Source organism: Archocentrus centrarchus, chromosome 20, assembly GCF_007364275.1.
Source record: "Archocentrus centrarchus isolate MPI-CPG fArcCen1 chromosome 20, fArcCen1, whole genome shotgun sequence".
In the NCBI taxonomy this organism is placed as follows: Eukaryota; Metazoa; Chordata; class Actinopteri; order Cichliformes; family Cichlidae; genus Archocentrus; species Archocentrus centrarchus.
Window position 1 is genome coordinate 7833362 of NC_044365.1, and position 15545 is coordinate 7848906.

The 15545-nt window shown below is 39.9% G+C and overlaps 2 protein-coding genes across 5 annotated transcripts; one reads left to right on the forward strand and one right to left on the reverse strand.

The window, feature by feature from the left end:
- Positions 1–5934: 5934 nt before the first annotated feature.
- Positions 5935–10408, reverse strand: LOC115799850 (uncharacterized). 3 transcript variants are annotated; one of them, XM_030757149.1, is made up of 4 exons: positions 10124–10408; positions 9876–9926; positions 9080–9166; positions 5935–8428 (listed from the first exon to the last, which is right to left on the reverse strand). In XM_030757149.1, the coding sequence occupies exon 4, from the start codon at positions 8366–8368 to the stop codon at positions 6290–6292; it is 2079 nt and encodes a 692-aa protein (XP_030613009.1). In that variant the 5' UTR covers positions 8369–8428; positions 9080–9166; positions 9876–9926; positions 10124–10408; the 3' UTR covers positions 5935–6289. The 3 variants fall into 3 exon arrangements, with proteins under 3 accessions (XP_030613009.1, XP_030613008.1, XP_030613007.1); XM_030757148.1 differs by lacking the exon at positions 10124–10408 and adding an exon at positions 9262–9362 and having other exon boundaries at positions 9876–10014; XM_030757147.1 differs by lacking the exons at positions 9876–9926; positions 10124–10408 and adding an exon at positions 9262–9702.
- Positions 10071–14481, forward strand: LOC115799851 (uncharacterized). Of its 2 annotated transcripts, XM_030757151.1 has the most exons (10): positions 10172–10216; positions 10522–10734; positions 10823–10898; positions 11163–11281; positions 11371–11790; positions 11889–12099; positions 12381–12592; positions 12671–12818; positions 13029–13138; positions 13793–14481. In XM_030757151.1, exons 3-10 carry the CDS (start codon positions 10859–10861, stop codon positions 14102–14104), a joined length of 1572 nt encoding a protein of 523 aa, XP_030613011.1. In that variant the 5' UTR covers positions 10172–10216; positions 10522–10734; positions 10823–10858; the 3' UTR covers positions 14105–14481. The 2 variants fall into 2 exon arrangements, with proteins under 2 accessions (XP_030613010.1, XP_030613011.1); XM_030757150.1 differs by lacking the exon at positions 10522–10734 and having other exon boundaries at positions 10071–10216.
- The last annotated feature ends 1064 nt before the right edge of the window (positions 14482–15545 follow it).

The window sequence follows — 15545 nt, forward strand, 5'->3', positions numbered from 1 at the left end:
CGGTGCCTGAGTACACTGGCTCTGTGGCGAGGCACAGAAGGTCTGTGATTCCTGTAATGCTGCACAGTGGAAAGGAACAAACTGACGAGCACGAGAAATTATGGTTACTAACATGCAGATAAGAGTTATGCATAAAAGACGAGCTAGCTGTCTTACCACCATGGAGGTTGTACAATCTGGCAGTGAGTTATAATGGTGAGCCGTTATATCAGCCACTCCTAAATACTCCAAGTCTCAATTGGTTAACCCGCCATAGGTGTGTTCCCTGGCACCAGCCACAAAGGCAGAGACACAATCGCCTGCCTACCTTGTTTTCTAGTCCTGTTTTGCCACCACTGTGCACTGTGCTTTGCCAATTTAGTAAAGTGCCTTTTTTCTTTGACAACCTACAAGACCTTTACAAGTCTGCGTTAGCTCAGCAATTTCTTTACCTCCAATTTCAGCTTCTTCTATATTCCTAAACCAGCACTGAGTAGTTATAGTAGTTTTCAGTAGTAGTTTGATGTGAGTGGCAACACCTGTCATTAGTCAAAAAAGCTGATTCTCATGCACCTTCAAACCACTTTAAGTCCACAGATATCCGTTGGCAATTCTTTTGTCCCCTTCAAATCTCCTTTAGTGTGTCAAAATCATAAGTCTCTGGTGTTTTTGTGATGTAAACAAAGATAGCCAGGGAGGCAAACCTAGCATGCAGGATCTGTGACGTGGTGTGGGATGGTACTCACCACAGGCAATGCATCAAGGTTCAGTATCTTGCCCAAGAATACCTCGACAATCAGACTGGAGGAGCTGGGGATCAAACCACTGACAATCACCCACTTTATCTCCTGAGCCACAGCCACCCCTTGTAAATGTGGTCTTTGGGGAACCAAGCTAAAATGGCCGCCAGACTGACATTGATCAAGACATAAGCAAGAAGATGAAGGGAAGGTTGAAACTGAGTATATTTTCTGTCACGACAAATTTTTGATCATACCTTGTACCAACAGACAGTAGTTAGGCAGGTGAAATAAACTCCAACAACATGCAGACATCAAACACAAGCTGCACTTTCTTTTTTTTTTTCTTTTTTTCTTTAAAGCCTGTGTGGCAGACTTTGCAAGCAGAATCGTAATCTGAATGCACTGTTGTGCCTGACATATTTGTTCTACCAAGATGAGCTCTATGGATTGGCTCCTCTTGTTAATGTTTCTCTTTTTATTTTATTCATTTATTTGTGTACATATACATGTTGTAGTAATTCCAGGGTTGACAGGCTGAGAAGGAAAAAAAAGAGAGAAAGGGGAGAAGACAGAAAAAGGGGACAGAGCACGAGCAAACTAACCAAAACAATTCAACTGCTGCAACTACAAAAAAAGACAACATACCAAAAATATGTGGAAGAAACACAACAAAACAAAGCATGGCTGTATAAAAACAACAATTTCGTTATGCTGTGATTGCGTTAGTGTCTGTGTCTATTTCATGAAATGCGTTTACCAACAAAGGCGGAAAGCCGCCACTCCGCCCACCAGAAACCAGAGGCAGGCAGAAAGGGACCCAGAAAACCCGAGCCATCCGCAGCCCATCAAGAGCCATGAAAACCCGTGGCGGCACATTCCAGCAACAACTGCATGCCCGCCCCAGCTGAGGGGAGAGGGAGGTCCCAAACGGAGCCCCCCAGTCAAGGACCAAGGGCCCCAGGGAACCTGAGGCAACAGGAAGCCAGCCCCCCAAGAGGCTAGCCCCCCGTGCAGGCTGGTGGCAGGGCCCCAGGTGCCCAAGAACCACCCGACACACCGCAGAGCCCCCCACCACCACACTGAAGAAGCCAAAGCTGCCCTGGCCCACAACCCCCAGGAGAGCAGGTTAACACCTACGCCAGAACATCCAGGCCCGTTCGGGAACCCCAAGGCGCCCCCACCCCCACCACCAAATTGTAAGTGTTTTGAAGTGTATGTGTTCATGTTTGCGAATGTATAAAGTGTATAAGATGCAGTTAAAATTGAGGGGACAGTTGTGCCTCGAGTATCCAACTGCTAGTCGTTAACGCTCGACCACCCCGCCCCCTCAAAACCCTTAATGTCTAAAGTGCCATTAAAATTGGGGGGCTGACAGTAGAGAGGACCTGAGTGGGGCCACCTCAGCAGCCCCATCTCATCAACCTCTGGGTAACATGCCTGCCCCCAAGGTCCTGTGTGTATTAGAATGTGTTGTCACTTGTAATAGCTGTAATGCAATTAAAATGGAGAGGCAATTGCGGCTCCGCACAGTCTGTCCAAGTGACATATAACGAGGGGGGGGGGGGCATATGACCAGGAAGGGCAACCTGGAATAAGAGAGCCAGGTGTCCACTGGCTCAGTAGGCACCCCAATCCCCCACACCCCAGCACAGGGCAGGGAGAGGTGGACCCGGAGCCGCAGCGACAGCACCACGGAGCACGCGGCACCTGAGACCGGCGCCTCCGCCCCCACCACAGAGGGTAGCCTGCTCCACACCAGATACCCATTCACTCAGCGATAGACACAAATAAGAGACAAGACAAATTGGCCTGAGTTGGAAATACGGTGCCCAGTCCACCCCAGCCACCCTACGACGGCCGCCAATGAAGTAGTGATCCCAGGGCCGAGGGCCCCACACCCCGAGCCCCACAGAGAAGACCGGCCAATAAGGCTAAGAGCCAGCAACCGTCACCCCAAGCAACCTGGGTACACCCCAAGACCGCAAGGCAGCACCCACCCAAGCCCCGCACCAACAACAACCAGGACAAGCACACGGACACCACAAGAAGGCAGCCCCAGGATTCCAGTCTCAGGAAGCTACCGGACACACACAGGCCCCCGGAGTCCACCCCAGGCCGCCCACAAAATGCACCGGGAGCAGAGCCCACAGCCAACCACCCCGACTAAGTAATGGAGCTGATCAGTGGGAACCAGAGAGAGTCAAATTCATCCAATTGGTTTTTAGAAGAAGCAGACATTCTCTCTAAGCTAACATGATCTACTTATAGATTTCTGTATTGAGTAATACACAGCTTATTTTTTGATTTCCAGTTCATGTGGACAGTGGCGGTAAGAACTATGTGTGATATATTTGACTCCATAAGTGGTTCTCTGACATCACCTAAAATACATAGTCTGGGGGAAGTTGGGACACAACAGCTAAACCATGTGGATAGGTCTTCACATATCGTCTGCCAGAACTTCTGAACAGGTATACAAAACCACAGAGCATGCATATAGTTCTCTTCTGAATTGCTTGTACAGTGGGTGCATATGTTTGAGTGTGTAAGGCCCATTTGGAACATCCTTTGTCCAGTATAATGTGTTCTATGGAGAATTTTCTATTGAATAAGTTGTAATTGGGGACATCTAGTCATTTAAGATATTTAAGCATATTTCTGTCCAGAAGTTTTGATCCGGGCTGATAGAAAGATCACGCTCCCATTTTGCAATTGGGAGGCAGACTGAATCATCAGTTTTTAGTAATAATTTATATAATTTGATAACAATTTAGGGGGACAGAGGTTTTGAAGCTGCAGTCATTCGACAGAGCAGCTTTTGTTTTTGGCACCCCTTTATATGTGTGTGTGTGTGTGTGTGTGTGTGTGTGTGTGTGTGTGTGTGTGTGTGTGTGTGTGTGTGTGTGTGTGTGTGTGTGTGTGTGTGAACTTGCCCATAATTTTAGTGTATGTGTCCAGATGATCTAAGTTTTAACAGGTGTAGAGGGCTGTTTGAGTCCTCCATGTTTTAATTGGAAATTCTCTGAAGAGGAGTAATGTTTGTACCTTGGAGACTTCATCTGATATGACTGCACCTATTGATCTGTGTTATGAGCTGAAAAACTCATAAAGATCCCCCTAGAACCAAAGTGTTTATTTCGGAATTGATTAAATTCTGGAAGAAACAGAGCTTGTTTCATAAAAGGGATCAATCGTGCTGATTCTTTTGAGGAAGAAAAAAGTTCCAGATTTAAATTGCACTGAACAAATGCAGGGCCTGACACAGTGAATGTTCTGCAGCACAATGAAGAGTTGAGAAATGGTATTGATGTTAGACTGTGTTTGCCACAGCTGATCGCAAGAAGAAAATAATTTCACATGCTAACAGTGTTGGAGGTTGTGTGGTTTAAGCAGAGGCTGTCGGCTGTTGCTTTCTATTTTAACGGTGGTAGCTGAGACTGATAAAGGATGCATACAAGAACAGGGAACAAAGCTCTCCCAGAGACCCCAAATTTGACTTGGAGAACGTTCCAGTTCTTTGCCTCTAGCAGGGATGCTGATCATTTCTGTGTTTTCTCATTTATGTTCACCAATTCATTGTTGCACTTTAATCATGCTGATAATTTTTAGGGTTTGCTGAACTTAGAAATAATCATACAACCAGATTTGGGATCTAAAGAAGACTGCATTTTCCTTTGCTGTTGTGAAATGGTCACCAAAGTAAACTCCTATGTGCACACAGCTGTGTATATATATTTAATATGCATATTTTAACAAACTGCTGTCTAATCAGCTCCCTGTGTTGACACCTAATGAGTGTGTGAATATGTTGAGCCCAGGTGTAAGACACTTTTGTTCAGTTCCAATAGAGAACAACTAATTACACTGTCATGAACTGTGGAGCTGGCGTAAGATTAACAAAAAGGTTACACTGACTGAGCAGTACTCATATGGGAGCAGTGATTTACAAACTACTTCATGCTGCCACAGCAGCACACCTGCAGTATAGAGAACTAAGTACAGACATTAATTAATAAATCTTTAGATTTATGATTATGAATGTAATTAAAAATTTCTAAAACACACAATCCATTACCACAAAAGGTAGAAGTGTGGATGGACTACAGTAGCTGTAATCTTTAGTTTTAGCTTATTTACAGTTTTGGCAGTCTACATTATAGAAACATTTAGATAAAGTATGTTTAACAGCTGTATTCAGAAAGACAGTTCAGCATCAACATTAAAACCACTGATAGCTGAAGTGAACACGTAGATTTTTCTCATTAAAATTACATCAGCAGGTGGACAGCAATATATGGCAGCAAATTAAGTCCTTGCAGTTGATGTTTTGGAAACTGGAAAATTGGGCAAATTTAGAGTAATGAGTGACTGACAAAAATGATGCATCAGAGCATCTCCAGGAATCAAGTCCGGTGCACTTCACAGGTATGTGCTCTTTAGTATCTACTACTGACTGAATAAAAAAAAAAATGGCCAGATTCTGATACTGAAAACAAGAGAAACTCAGTCCTTTACGTCCCTGATCTATAAAAGGTTAAGGTTAAGGATTCAATTTGTTTGTAAATAATGGTCCCATTTGTGTCCAGGGGCTTATACTACGAAGTGGGGTTTTGGCTTATCCAGGTAACTTTCAGGGTTAACCCTGGGTTTTCAGTACTACAAAAGTGGCTCACTTCTTATGGGGGTAAATCACTGTGGTAACTTATGCTGTAACCTGCTGCTAACCTTCTCTGGAGCAGGTTAGGTCCAGATTAGAGATCAGTAGGTATGAAATCACTGCCTGCTAACCAATCAATTCTCCAGATAATAGTATCACCATTTCTGGAAGATCTCTTGGAACTCTTAAGGGAAAGTAGGAGGGTCTATACTTCTTCAGTAGCATCTAAAGTCTTGGTGTTTCCCTGATGAGCATCAGTAAGAATCATGGATTCTTGTAACTTTGGTCCTTAATTTATTATTTTTTCTGTTGGCAGCAAGCAATTTTACAACAGTCTTATTATTCTGTAAGCATTCATATATGATCCTAAAAGAGGACACCTACACTGTATTTGCTCGAGCAGACTAAGCCTTTTTTTGAATTCTGTTTTTATACTGAATCTAAGGAAACCCTTAAACAGCACGGAGTCTGCAGCTGCACTGCAAAAACTGACAGTCTATCTAAGTCTAATAATCTTACATTGAGCCAAAAAGTATTTTTGATCTTGTTTTGAGAGTGATATACTAAGCAGGAGCTGAATGTGTAAGATTATAAAACTTGTTTTTAGAATATATTACTTTTATTTCTTACTTAGTTACTAAATCCTTAAACTAGTTACTTTACATGCATTTTAGGCTAAATTATATCACTGAGACACTGTTTGAGGTCACATTGTATATTTCACAACCATTTTTAGATGCGAAAGCTTATTTTAAGGCCTCTCAGTAATAAGTCGCTTAGGCTTTTGTTGGCCCATCATTAACACATTTATTTACAATATTTACAAAGCTGCAGTGTAACATTTTATGTAGTACGAATCCACAGCCACAACATAGGCAATAAATCACAGCACATCTTCCCCTGTTTCATTTCAACTTTTAAGTGCAATGACATCATCAAGGTTATATTTTGTCAGAACATACATACTGCATTTGAAACTGACTGGATAATATGATGTAGGATCAACTAGCTTTTCAGCATCTATAAACTCTGTTGCTTGGGCGAGATTAGGAACTACAATTTTATATGCTAAAAAATCTGTATTAAAGCCCACAGTCTCATAAAGCTGGTATTCAAAACAGTATAATGAACTGTCTACCACAAAAATGTTTTTAATAAGTCCAAAAACAGGAACTGTGTCACTCACACTGGTGATTATTAGAGACTTTTCACTTATGTACTTGTTCCCATTGAGAATAAGCCATTTTACTTTGACTCCATGTTGTATGCCACCTATCCCCAAAAAATCTCTTATCTTTGCTGCAATATACTCAGGATTTTTCACTTCAGAGACAGGACCCAATTCCTTCTCGTGTACAAATATTGGATGCTCAGTGCCCAATTCATTTTGACAGCATTCAGAAAGCTGATTATGGTTCACAAGTGACTTACAGACATTTCTGAAGTTCAATTTAGATGCCCATTGTTTAAAAAAACAGTGCTTTGATTCGAATCTCATACACATGTGCCTTATCACAGGCCCCAGATGAAGAATCTGAGCAGGGAGATGCAACAGGTAATGTTGCTTAGGTATTATATTATTCTCAGGAAAAAGTTTCTTAAACTGTTTCAAATGCTGTTCAATCATATTCTTCAGTCTGAACACACTTTGTACAGATAAAATAGGGGCAAAGAGTATCTGAACAATCTTAATTAAGTCCAAAACAAACTGAACATATTCATTTTTCTCTATACTGTTGAGCAGAAAAGGCATGATCTTCAACAGTATCAGCATTTGCCCCGAGGACTGTTTCAGTTTATTGTCATTAGATGCCAAGGTAGTGACACTGATAGGGCAGGGTTTGTCACGTATGTCTACTGGTGACAAAGGAAAACTCTGCATGGCAGAATTGAACACATCCAACTCCATCTGTCCAGAGAGAACAAGGTGTTTTAGCACACACTTAATTTCCATGGGTGCAACACCCTCAAGAATGATGTGCATTATATCCTGTGGTGTTTGTTGAATGAGGTCAAAGGCTGGGAAATCAATCAGCTTGCTTCTTCTGTTTATACCATAGGTGGTTTTGAGAGATGATTTCAAGAAGTCTGTGCAAGCCTTTTCTATTTCACAGCACTGCTTAATATGTTTTTTCATTGTCCTTTTAGTAAAACTTAGTTCATTAAAATTAATTTGCATTTCATCAAAGGTACATTCACAATGCCTACACTTACTATATGCAAAACCAACTCCTTCCTTGAAACCAGCAAGCTCATGTTGGGCAAGTGTGTCACCACAGACCGAAACTACAGCACCAAATAAATCCATGCTACCACGCTGTGTTTGGATTTTGACACCATTATAGAGCAACTTTAAGTCTTCATTAATCCTTTGTAATACAAAATCAACACCACATTTGTCAATATCATCAGCTTTTGCTATAGCAAGGAGTCTGATTGCAGCAAGCTTTGACCTAAACTTGGGGTCTATGTTTCCTAAAGTATAATAAAACATGAATAATTTATTTACTGAAGCATGTGACCCAAGAGGATTGCATATCTCTATTTCATCAGCATACAAAATTATCTGTAAAGCAGAAGGTTCTTTTGAAAACAGTGGATGGGATTTATAAATGCTCCCATCAATAATGTCATACAAAAACCCATCTTTGTGGCAACTCTGAGGTGCGGTGTTGATCATGGCAAAAATCCTGGAATTGGACAACAACTGTTCAAGGCTCCTAATAAGGGGTATATAGTAAAAACTTCTGTTTTTGATGGCAATTACTCTTGACTGTCCTTTGTTAACTCTGCAAACCTTTTGAGACATAACTACCTCCTCTGGTATGACTGGGTTAAAAAGCCTCTGGATTGTGCTGTCCTGAATGTATGTGGAAGCCATCATGGAGAAAGGATCTTGAAAATTTTCCAGTTCTGCCAATACTGCCTCTTGTAGCTGCTCCATATTGTCTGAATGTCTTTGAAAGAGCGACTTCATGGTGTCCTTCATGGTACTGAGAAGAGCAGTTTGATACTGCTGGACTCCAGAGACAATACTGTTGACACCCCTCTGAAACAAAAACAACAAAGAAATATGAGCTATATACAGTTTGTTCAATATGAGACTAGCATTACACTTCTTAAGAACATTCTGAATAGGATTTCATACCAAAATGATCTCTGTCCAGTTCTTGCTCAGAATTCAAAAGTCAGAATTACACTTCTCTGGTGTGCAGACTTTCTTTTTGCTCTTGTTCCTGCACCCTTTTGACCTCTTTTCACACGTGCGTGTTCTCATTACTTAAAAACAACACTGTTCCCACTAAATGCAAATCTAAGTATTAACACTGTAATGCTTTTTTATATGTTTATGTTAAATATGTATCCATCTGGTGCTGGCCCGGCCCGTCTGTCAAATTTCAAAAAGTCAATGTGGCCCCAGAGCCAAAAAGTTTGTGTGTATCCTTGTCACAAAATATGACACTGTTGTAGCTCTGACAGTGGAATTATAAAATGGTCCATAGAATTAGAATTGTAAGTTTACATGCTTTCAAGACCTTTTCCCAGTCTTATTCAAGCACTTTTCAAACTCTATCAAGGACCAATTTTCAAGTCTTTATAAGCAAATTATGACTGTGGTAAAACGCATACTTAAATGCAGACACACATACATATATTCAATATATATTTTATTTCCCTAACACTTAGGTTTGTGCAATACCTGGGATAGGTGACATCTTTCCCGGACACTGATGGTAAATGCAGCTGCACATCTGACGAGATTTTCACTTGCTGTAGCAGCTCCTTCCTGTAGATATGTTGTGTTAATATACATTAAAAAAATAATATAAACACCTGAATGTTAACTGTTAAACATTTTCATTAGCAAACATTGCATCTTACCTGATTATCAGTATTTGGAGTCTGGAAATCCTCAAGCTCCGGACTTGACATTTCATTTGGAATGACAGGTATGTTGACCTCACTGTCGGTCCTTTGCATTCCTTGTGTTTTAGTGGCACAGTCAGAAAAAACTGGTATGTCAAAATGTTCACCTGCAGCATGTGATAAGTCAGATGATGCTGCTGTCATCCACTGGGTAGGAGGGTTCCCAGTCGCAAGATACAGAGCATGAGTGCGTCTGATATGGTAGTAAAAAGAGTTAAAGACTCTGTATTCCTCTGTACAACCATCTATTCCGCATATGACTCGGAAGTTTGGACTGCGGCTATGTGTTTTGTTAATATGGCTCAAGAGAGACTTCAATGTTAAGGCAACAAAAACAAAGCAAATCATACACCTCCAACAGGCCATGTTAAACCGCCAAAAAGAAAAAACAGGGCAGCTAGCTGAATGCAGACAGTCTATTCTTAGCCTAATGAAAATCTTCACTCACGGCAAAATCAAGTCATGCTAGCACTACAACACACGTTCGTAAACCTCTATTAGAAATTTAAATGTAGCAGAAGAAAGTAGACAAAACGTTCAGTCTAAGAAGCAAGAGCAGAAACAAATACCTTACTGCTTCACATCACTTTTGAGCTGTTGTTGGCGGGCTCATACAGGCGCTGCAGGTCATTACCAAATATGGAGGGGGGTCGGTTACATCAAAACTCTCATTAAATCTAGTTTAAACTCTAGTTATTGTGATTCAGTAAGGGACCACAACAGGAGTAATAATTAAAATGTAATTTATAGTTATAATATCCCCCTATTATGACTGTTATTACTTTACAAGTTTTAGAAACATTATTATGGTCTGCACCTACTCCCCCCTGACTGCCCTCATGTGGTCACGTCTGTCCTGTAACCGTTTGAAGGGGAGCGAAGAAGCAGGCTTGGACTGGATTCTGCTGAGGTAAGGAGAACTTTTACAGCATTTGATTTAAAAATTTTGTACTACTGGGAAAACAGCAGCCTGGTCCAGCAATCAGTTTACCCATGGATGGACTATCAGTTCTCATAATACGTCCACAAGTTTTTTGCCACTGTAGCCTAAAAGCCAGCTAGCTAAGCTTGCTTAGCTAATATTAGCTAACAGGTTTGGTCCTGCAATTTACGTTACAATGCGAATTTTTTTTTTGTTTACCATGACTAACCAATGGTGTTAAAAGTTTGAATATAATTTTCCACATAAAATATGTACATGTTTGATGTAATTAGCAGGACATGCAGACAGACTTGGTACTAATGAACGTAGGAACAGCAGATGCAGATCAGAGGCAGGTGTGCATGTCTTAGCTGAGGGACCTATGCAGGCTGTGGAGGAAAATGCTGAGAGTTTAGTTTCTGCACTAGTTGAGGCTCCTGTCAATCACTCTGGGTCCACTGTATACAGAAGGAAAATACATGTGTTGTATTTGAAAAGTCCATAAGGTGTTGTACTGTTTGAATGGTCTGACATACTTCTGAGCATGATTTTTTGAGCCTTGGCTTAATGTCGTGTTTTTTTTCATGCCCTCAGATAAAGGCGCAATTAAAAGGAAGACACACGGAAATCATGGATGGACTAGATGATGTTACAGTATCAGTTCTAAATGGTATGTCAAGTTTAAGTGTCTTTAATAAAATAAAGTTGTCCATGCTGACATTGGTTTCAAATTTGAATTTTAACTATTTATGTAATCTCAAAACACCCAAATGTCAAAATTTTATTCTATTTATATTTATTTGTAGCTGGGAGATAAAACAGTAAGAGGACAATTTGGATTTTATTTGCCCTGTCAAGTTGAATACCATTAAATTTATAAGGTCCAAGTTTTTCAACTCTAAAAGGTTTATTACTATTTGACCTCTCTTTACAGCTGCCAACATAGATGAGGTTTTAATCCACACCCTCAGTCGTGATGATTTAAGAGATCTTTTTCCTGGTCCAGAAAACTTTCTCAGGAGGAAACAGTTGTGGGCTCATCTTCACAAAGAGGCAAGTTTTTGCTGCCTTTGATCTAAAAACGTGTAGTGCAGTTTTGTTTGTAACACCTACAACATTTATGTTTTGAATTATTTTCTTAGGAGGACTATTCCACCTTACCAGACAAAGCTGGCCCTGGTGAAGCAGGAACTAGGTCTTCACCTAAAGGAACACCTCCATCTCCCCAGACATCCACTCCTTTGGTAAAGAAAACCCCAGAGAAGACTCTACAGCTTCCCAGTCCTCCTGAATATGTGATCTATACAGATGGTGAGCTGGAACTAGCTCGGAAACACTATTTTGAGATGGCCTGCACTGGTAGAGAGGGAGAAGCTGCCATGTCCAAAGAGCTGAGATGCAGGCTGGTGAGAAACACTGTCACCAGCATGATTTCAATCTTGAGAGCAAGTCGACAAGGAGAGGAGTTACGATACCCGTCCAAGTACGATGTTACTGCCATGGCTAAGAAACTAGTGGAGTATTATTCCATGCTACAGGATAACGACTTACCTGCCAAATATGTATGTGATTAAATTTTTTTCACATTTATTTCAGACTTCTGAAATTATATACGTGATATTACGTTTCTTTTTTTCTTTCAACATCTTATTCACCATAGACGAGCATGTACAGTTATCTTCAGAAGAGGATCCTGAATATTAAGTCCCCTCGAAAGAGGCAGGGTCCCACACCAGAGAGGGGCCGTTCAAAAAAAAGGCGCCACATTGAGTTCTCACCAAGTGACCAGGGAGAAGATGATGATGCAGATTCAAGTGGCGGATCAACGATTCTTTTGCCACCAGTGAGCAGTTCTGATGGCGACAGTTCAGGTAATTGACAAATTCTAATTATGGCAATAATGATGGACGTGAAGGCTGGATGACTTTGATAGATTGGGATGTCTTGATATATTACACTTTAAATTTAAACTTGATTAGGTTTTGATCTGTTGTGACAGGATGTGATTTTTCAATATTCATGTATTTGACTTTCTGTAGAATAACCATCATAAATATATAACACACAATGTTAGGCTTGCTGGCTAAAACACATAGTATCATTTAGATTGATATGTTGGATCCAGTTACTGATTCTGTATTTTCCCCTTTAGTCAACATGGATAGTCTAGCAACACAGGCCAGGCATTACAAGACTCTGCAGGACCTGTATAAGAAGCCAAAACCCAACCGAGATGCTGTTTGCCAAATTCTTGACCTTGAGTTTCAATCAAGAAGAGCCTTCATTGACAGCGATGTTCTGAAAGAAGAAGATAGGCCAACAAAGATTCTAGAGGCATATCCATGTTTCAAGGAGCTTCACAATGTAAGTGACTTACTTTTCATCGTGGCTTTCTTATAAAGCAAGCACTGGTGCAGGTTTTAACATTTACTTGCACTATAGGTGATGGATGAGCTACGGCGGATCCTGGATAAGAACAACAACAAATTCATAACTGAAGTAAAGGCAAGATGGGAGGACTTCTGCTCCATGGTTCAGTTTTATGGTCTTTGGAAGAAGGTGTTAAAGCCACCGATGAACCAAAATAGAGGTTAGTCATTGTGCTATCTTTAATACATCATGTAGCTGTTTTCAGAGACATAAATATGTATAGGATTGTGTATGATAGTGCTGATTAAATAAAACTGGAACAACAGTACTGTTCATGGTGACACCTAATTTTCTGTGGTATCAAGATTAAGTTGCCAATCAAATTTAGATAATTTAGGATTGAACTAAACATTGATTTATTTTGTTCCAGTGGAATGCAACATCGCCCTGTTTAGGGCACTCCCCACACTCTTCCCCTCACCAACTGCGCCACCCAAGAAGCTGGGACATGCCAGTGAGGCATTGCTTCATGTCCTTCAGGTCAGAGTTTGTTCATATTGTTATCAGTTAATATATAGATACTTTATTGATCCCGAAGGAAAGTAGGCAATGTATGTCTGCAAGGGCTTTCACTGTACATTTTGGCAATTTATTTGGTCCTTTTTAAGCATCTCTGCTCCTAAAAATAATAGAATTTACATTTGAAAATTGATACTGAAATTTCTGCAGCACTATGTTGGTCAGAGGACAGCGTGGCCTGCCAAAATACAAATACAGACCAATGTCTACAGGAAACACTAATAAATTGATTAAAAATAACTAATTAAACTAAAATTCATTAAAATCATAAAAATTCACAAAACAAACTGGAAGTAATAACAGATTTAAAACATTACAGGTGCAGTATCTCTGTCATTTCCCAAAGTATGTGGAGAATGACTACTAACAGTGACTAAGACACAAGTTAATCTTGTCATAATTATTTCATTGGCAGGCATATTTGACATTTTCTGTAGGGCATTTTTCAAACTAAAGAAACAAAATGATATAAAGATGAGCTGTACCACCTGTATTCTATGATTGTGATCATTCATATATATATATATACATATATACATAATAGTGTCTCAGTAGTTTGACTGCTCAGCTAGTTTTTTAATGTCTCTCTTCTCTGTTTTGTCCTTTTTTCTTTAGCCAACAGAAGATCCAGCCATCTACCTTCAGAGGAGATCTCTCTTCAGCCCTGTTTTGCTCTTTGATGGGTCCCACTGTATTATGGCAATTGGAACCACACCCATCACCACATTTGCTGAAGAAGACCTCCGTCAAGGTTTGCTGTATCTGATGGCATACTACTACACCTTGCATCTCACATATCCAAAGTGTGTGGCAACCCTTCTGTCTGTCATTCAGACTGAAGTGTTAAAGGACAGTATCCATGAGCGAGACACCACAAGCTCATACAAAAAAGCCATGGCAGAGTGGAAGGCTTTTATTCAGGAGTAGAGTTGTACAGGTACACGACTTTCATGTCTGTGTTGGAAAGTTTTAACCTAACATAAGAGCTGTAAAAAGACATTTAAATTCTTCATTTTTGTTTATCTAATACAAACACATCTTCTGTTCTTCAAATGTTCTGCTTTATAATGTGAGTTTCAGTAGCTTTAAATGTTGATTAGAGTTAATTAACTTTACCAGTTTTTAGTTGTAATTGAAAGTTACTATTAGTTCAATGACACCATGTATAATGTATAGCATTACTTGCATTACAACCTCAACATTACCATTTCTGTGTGGGTTTGTTTTGCACATTCATGTGTGCAATGCTGTATACTATTGTTGCTATTTGGAGAAGCAATTTAAATAAAGGCTGTTGTATATTGTACTGTGTTTTTGGATTCATTTAGTGTAAATGCTTTCTTATTTTAAGACAGAATATGTAGAATTAGCAATTCTTGAATTCAGAAGAACAGCTGTTAGTTCCTCTTGTTTTAAGAGTTTTTCTCTCAAAGTGAGAAAGAAAAAAACACTGAAAGAAGCATTGGCAGGCTAGTTTTGAGTTTATTTGACTTGATAAAGCACTTGAAATGAGTGTTAAACAACTTGTTTTAAGTTATTTCTCACTTGTCTAAAGACTAGATATTTTGTCTTATTTCAAGAAATCTTATCAAGTTTAATTATCTCAATCCACTGGCAGAATATTTCACTTGATTATAGTCTGAATCTTTCCAAATTAAGTAGTTTTTTCCTTATATTTAGACAGGTAGTTTTTGCAGTGTGAGAGAATAAAACCAAAACTGTCAGGAGCAGGTTATGTTCAGAGTATCCATTTAAAATGACCTGAACGTGCTACAATTTAATTGAGTTTTATTTATTTACAGCATGTTTTTAGCACAATACAGTGATCCAGTGATTGGGGTGGCTGTAGCTCAGTAGGTAGAGCAGGTCACCTACTGATCGGAAGGTTAGTGGTTCAATTCCTGGCTACTGCGGGCTGCATGCCAATGTATCCTTGGGCAAGATACTTAACCCCAAGTTGCTCTCTGACCGTTCTGTCTGAGTATGAATGTGAGTGAATGTTAGATAATTAAAAGCACTTAGCTTAATTAAGTAATCATGGAATTGCTTGTATGAATGGGTGTGCATGGGTAAATGTAAAACGTGTTGTATAAGCGCTTTGAGTGCTCATATCTGAGTAGAAAAGCGCTATATAAGAACTAGTCCATTTACCATCCCTCATCTATCATGGGGGTTACGTTTCAGAGACCCCCATGATAGGTGAAAATCAGCAAAGTAGTGGAATTATGTTTATTTTATTATTTATATATATTTAAGGCTTTATAAACCCTTCCCACACTCCTACAAACCTTTCCACTCTTACTACAACTTGAATGATGAAGATGATGAATTATGTAGCTGTGCAGTACTGATGGCGATGAAGGTGATG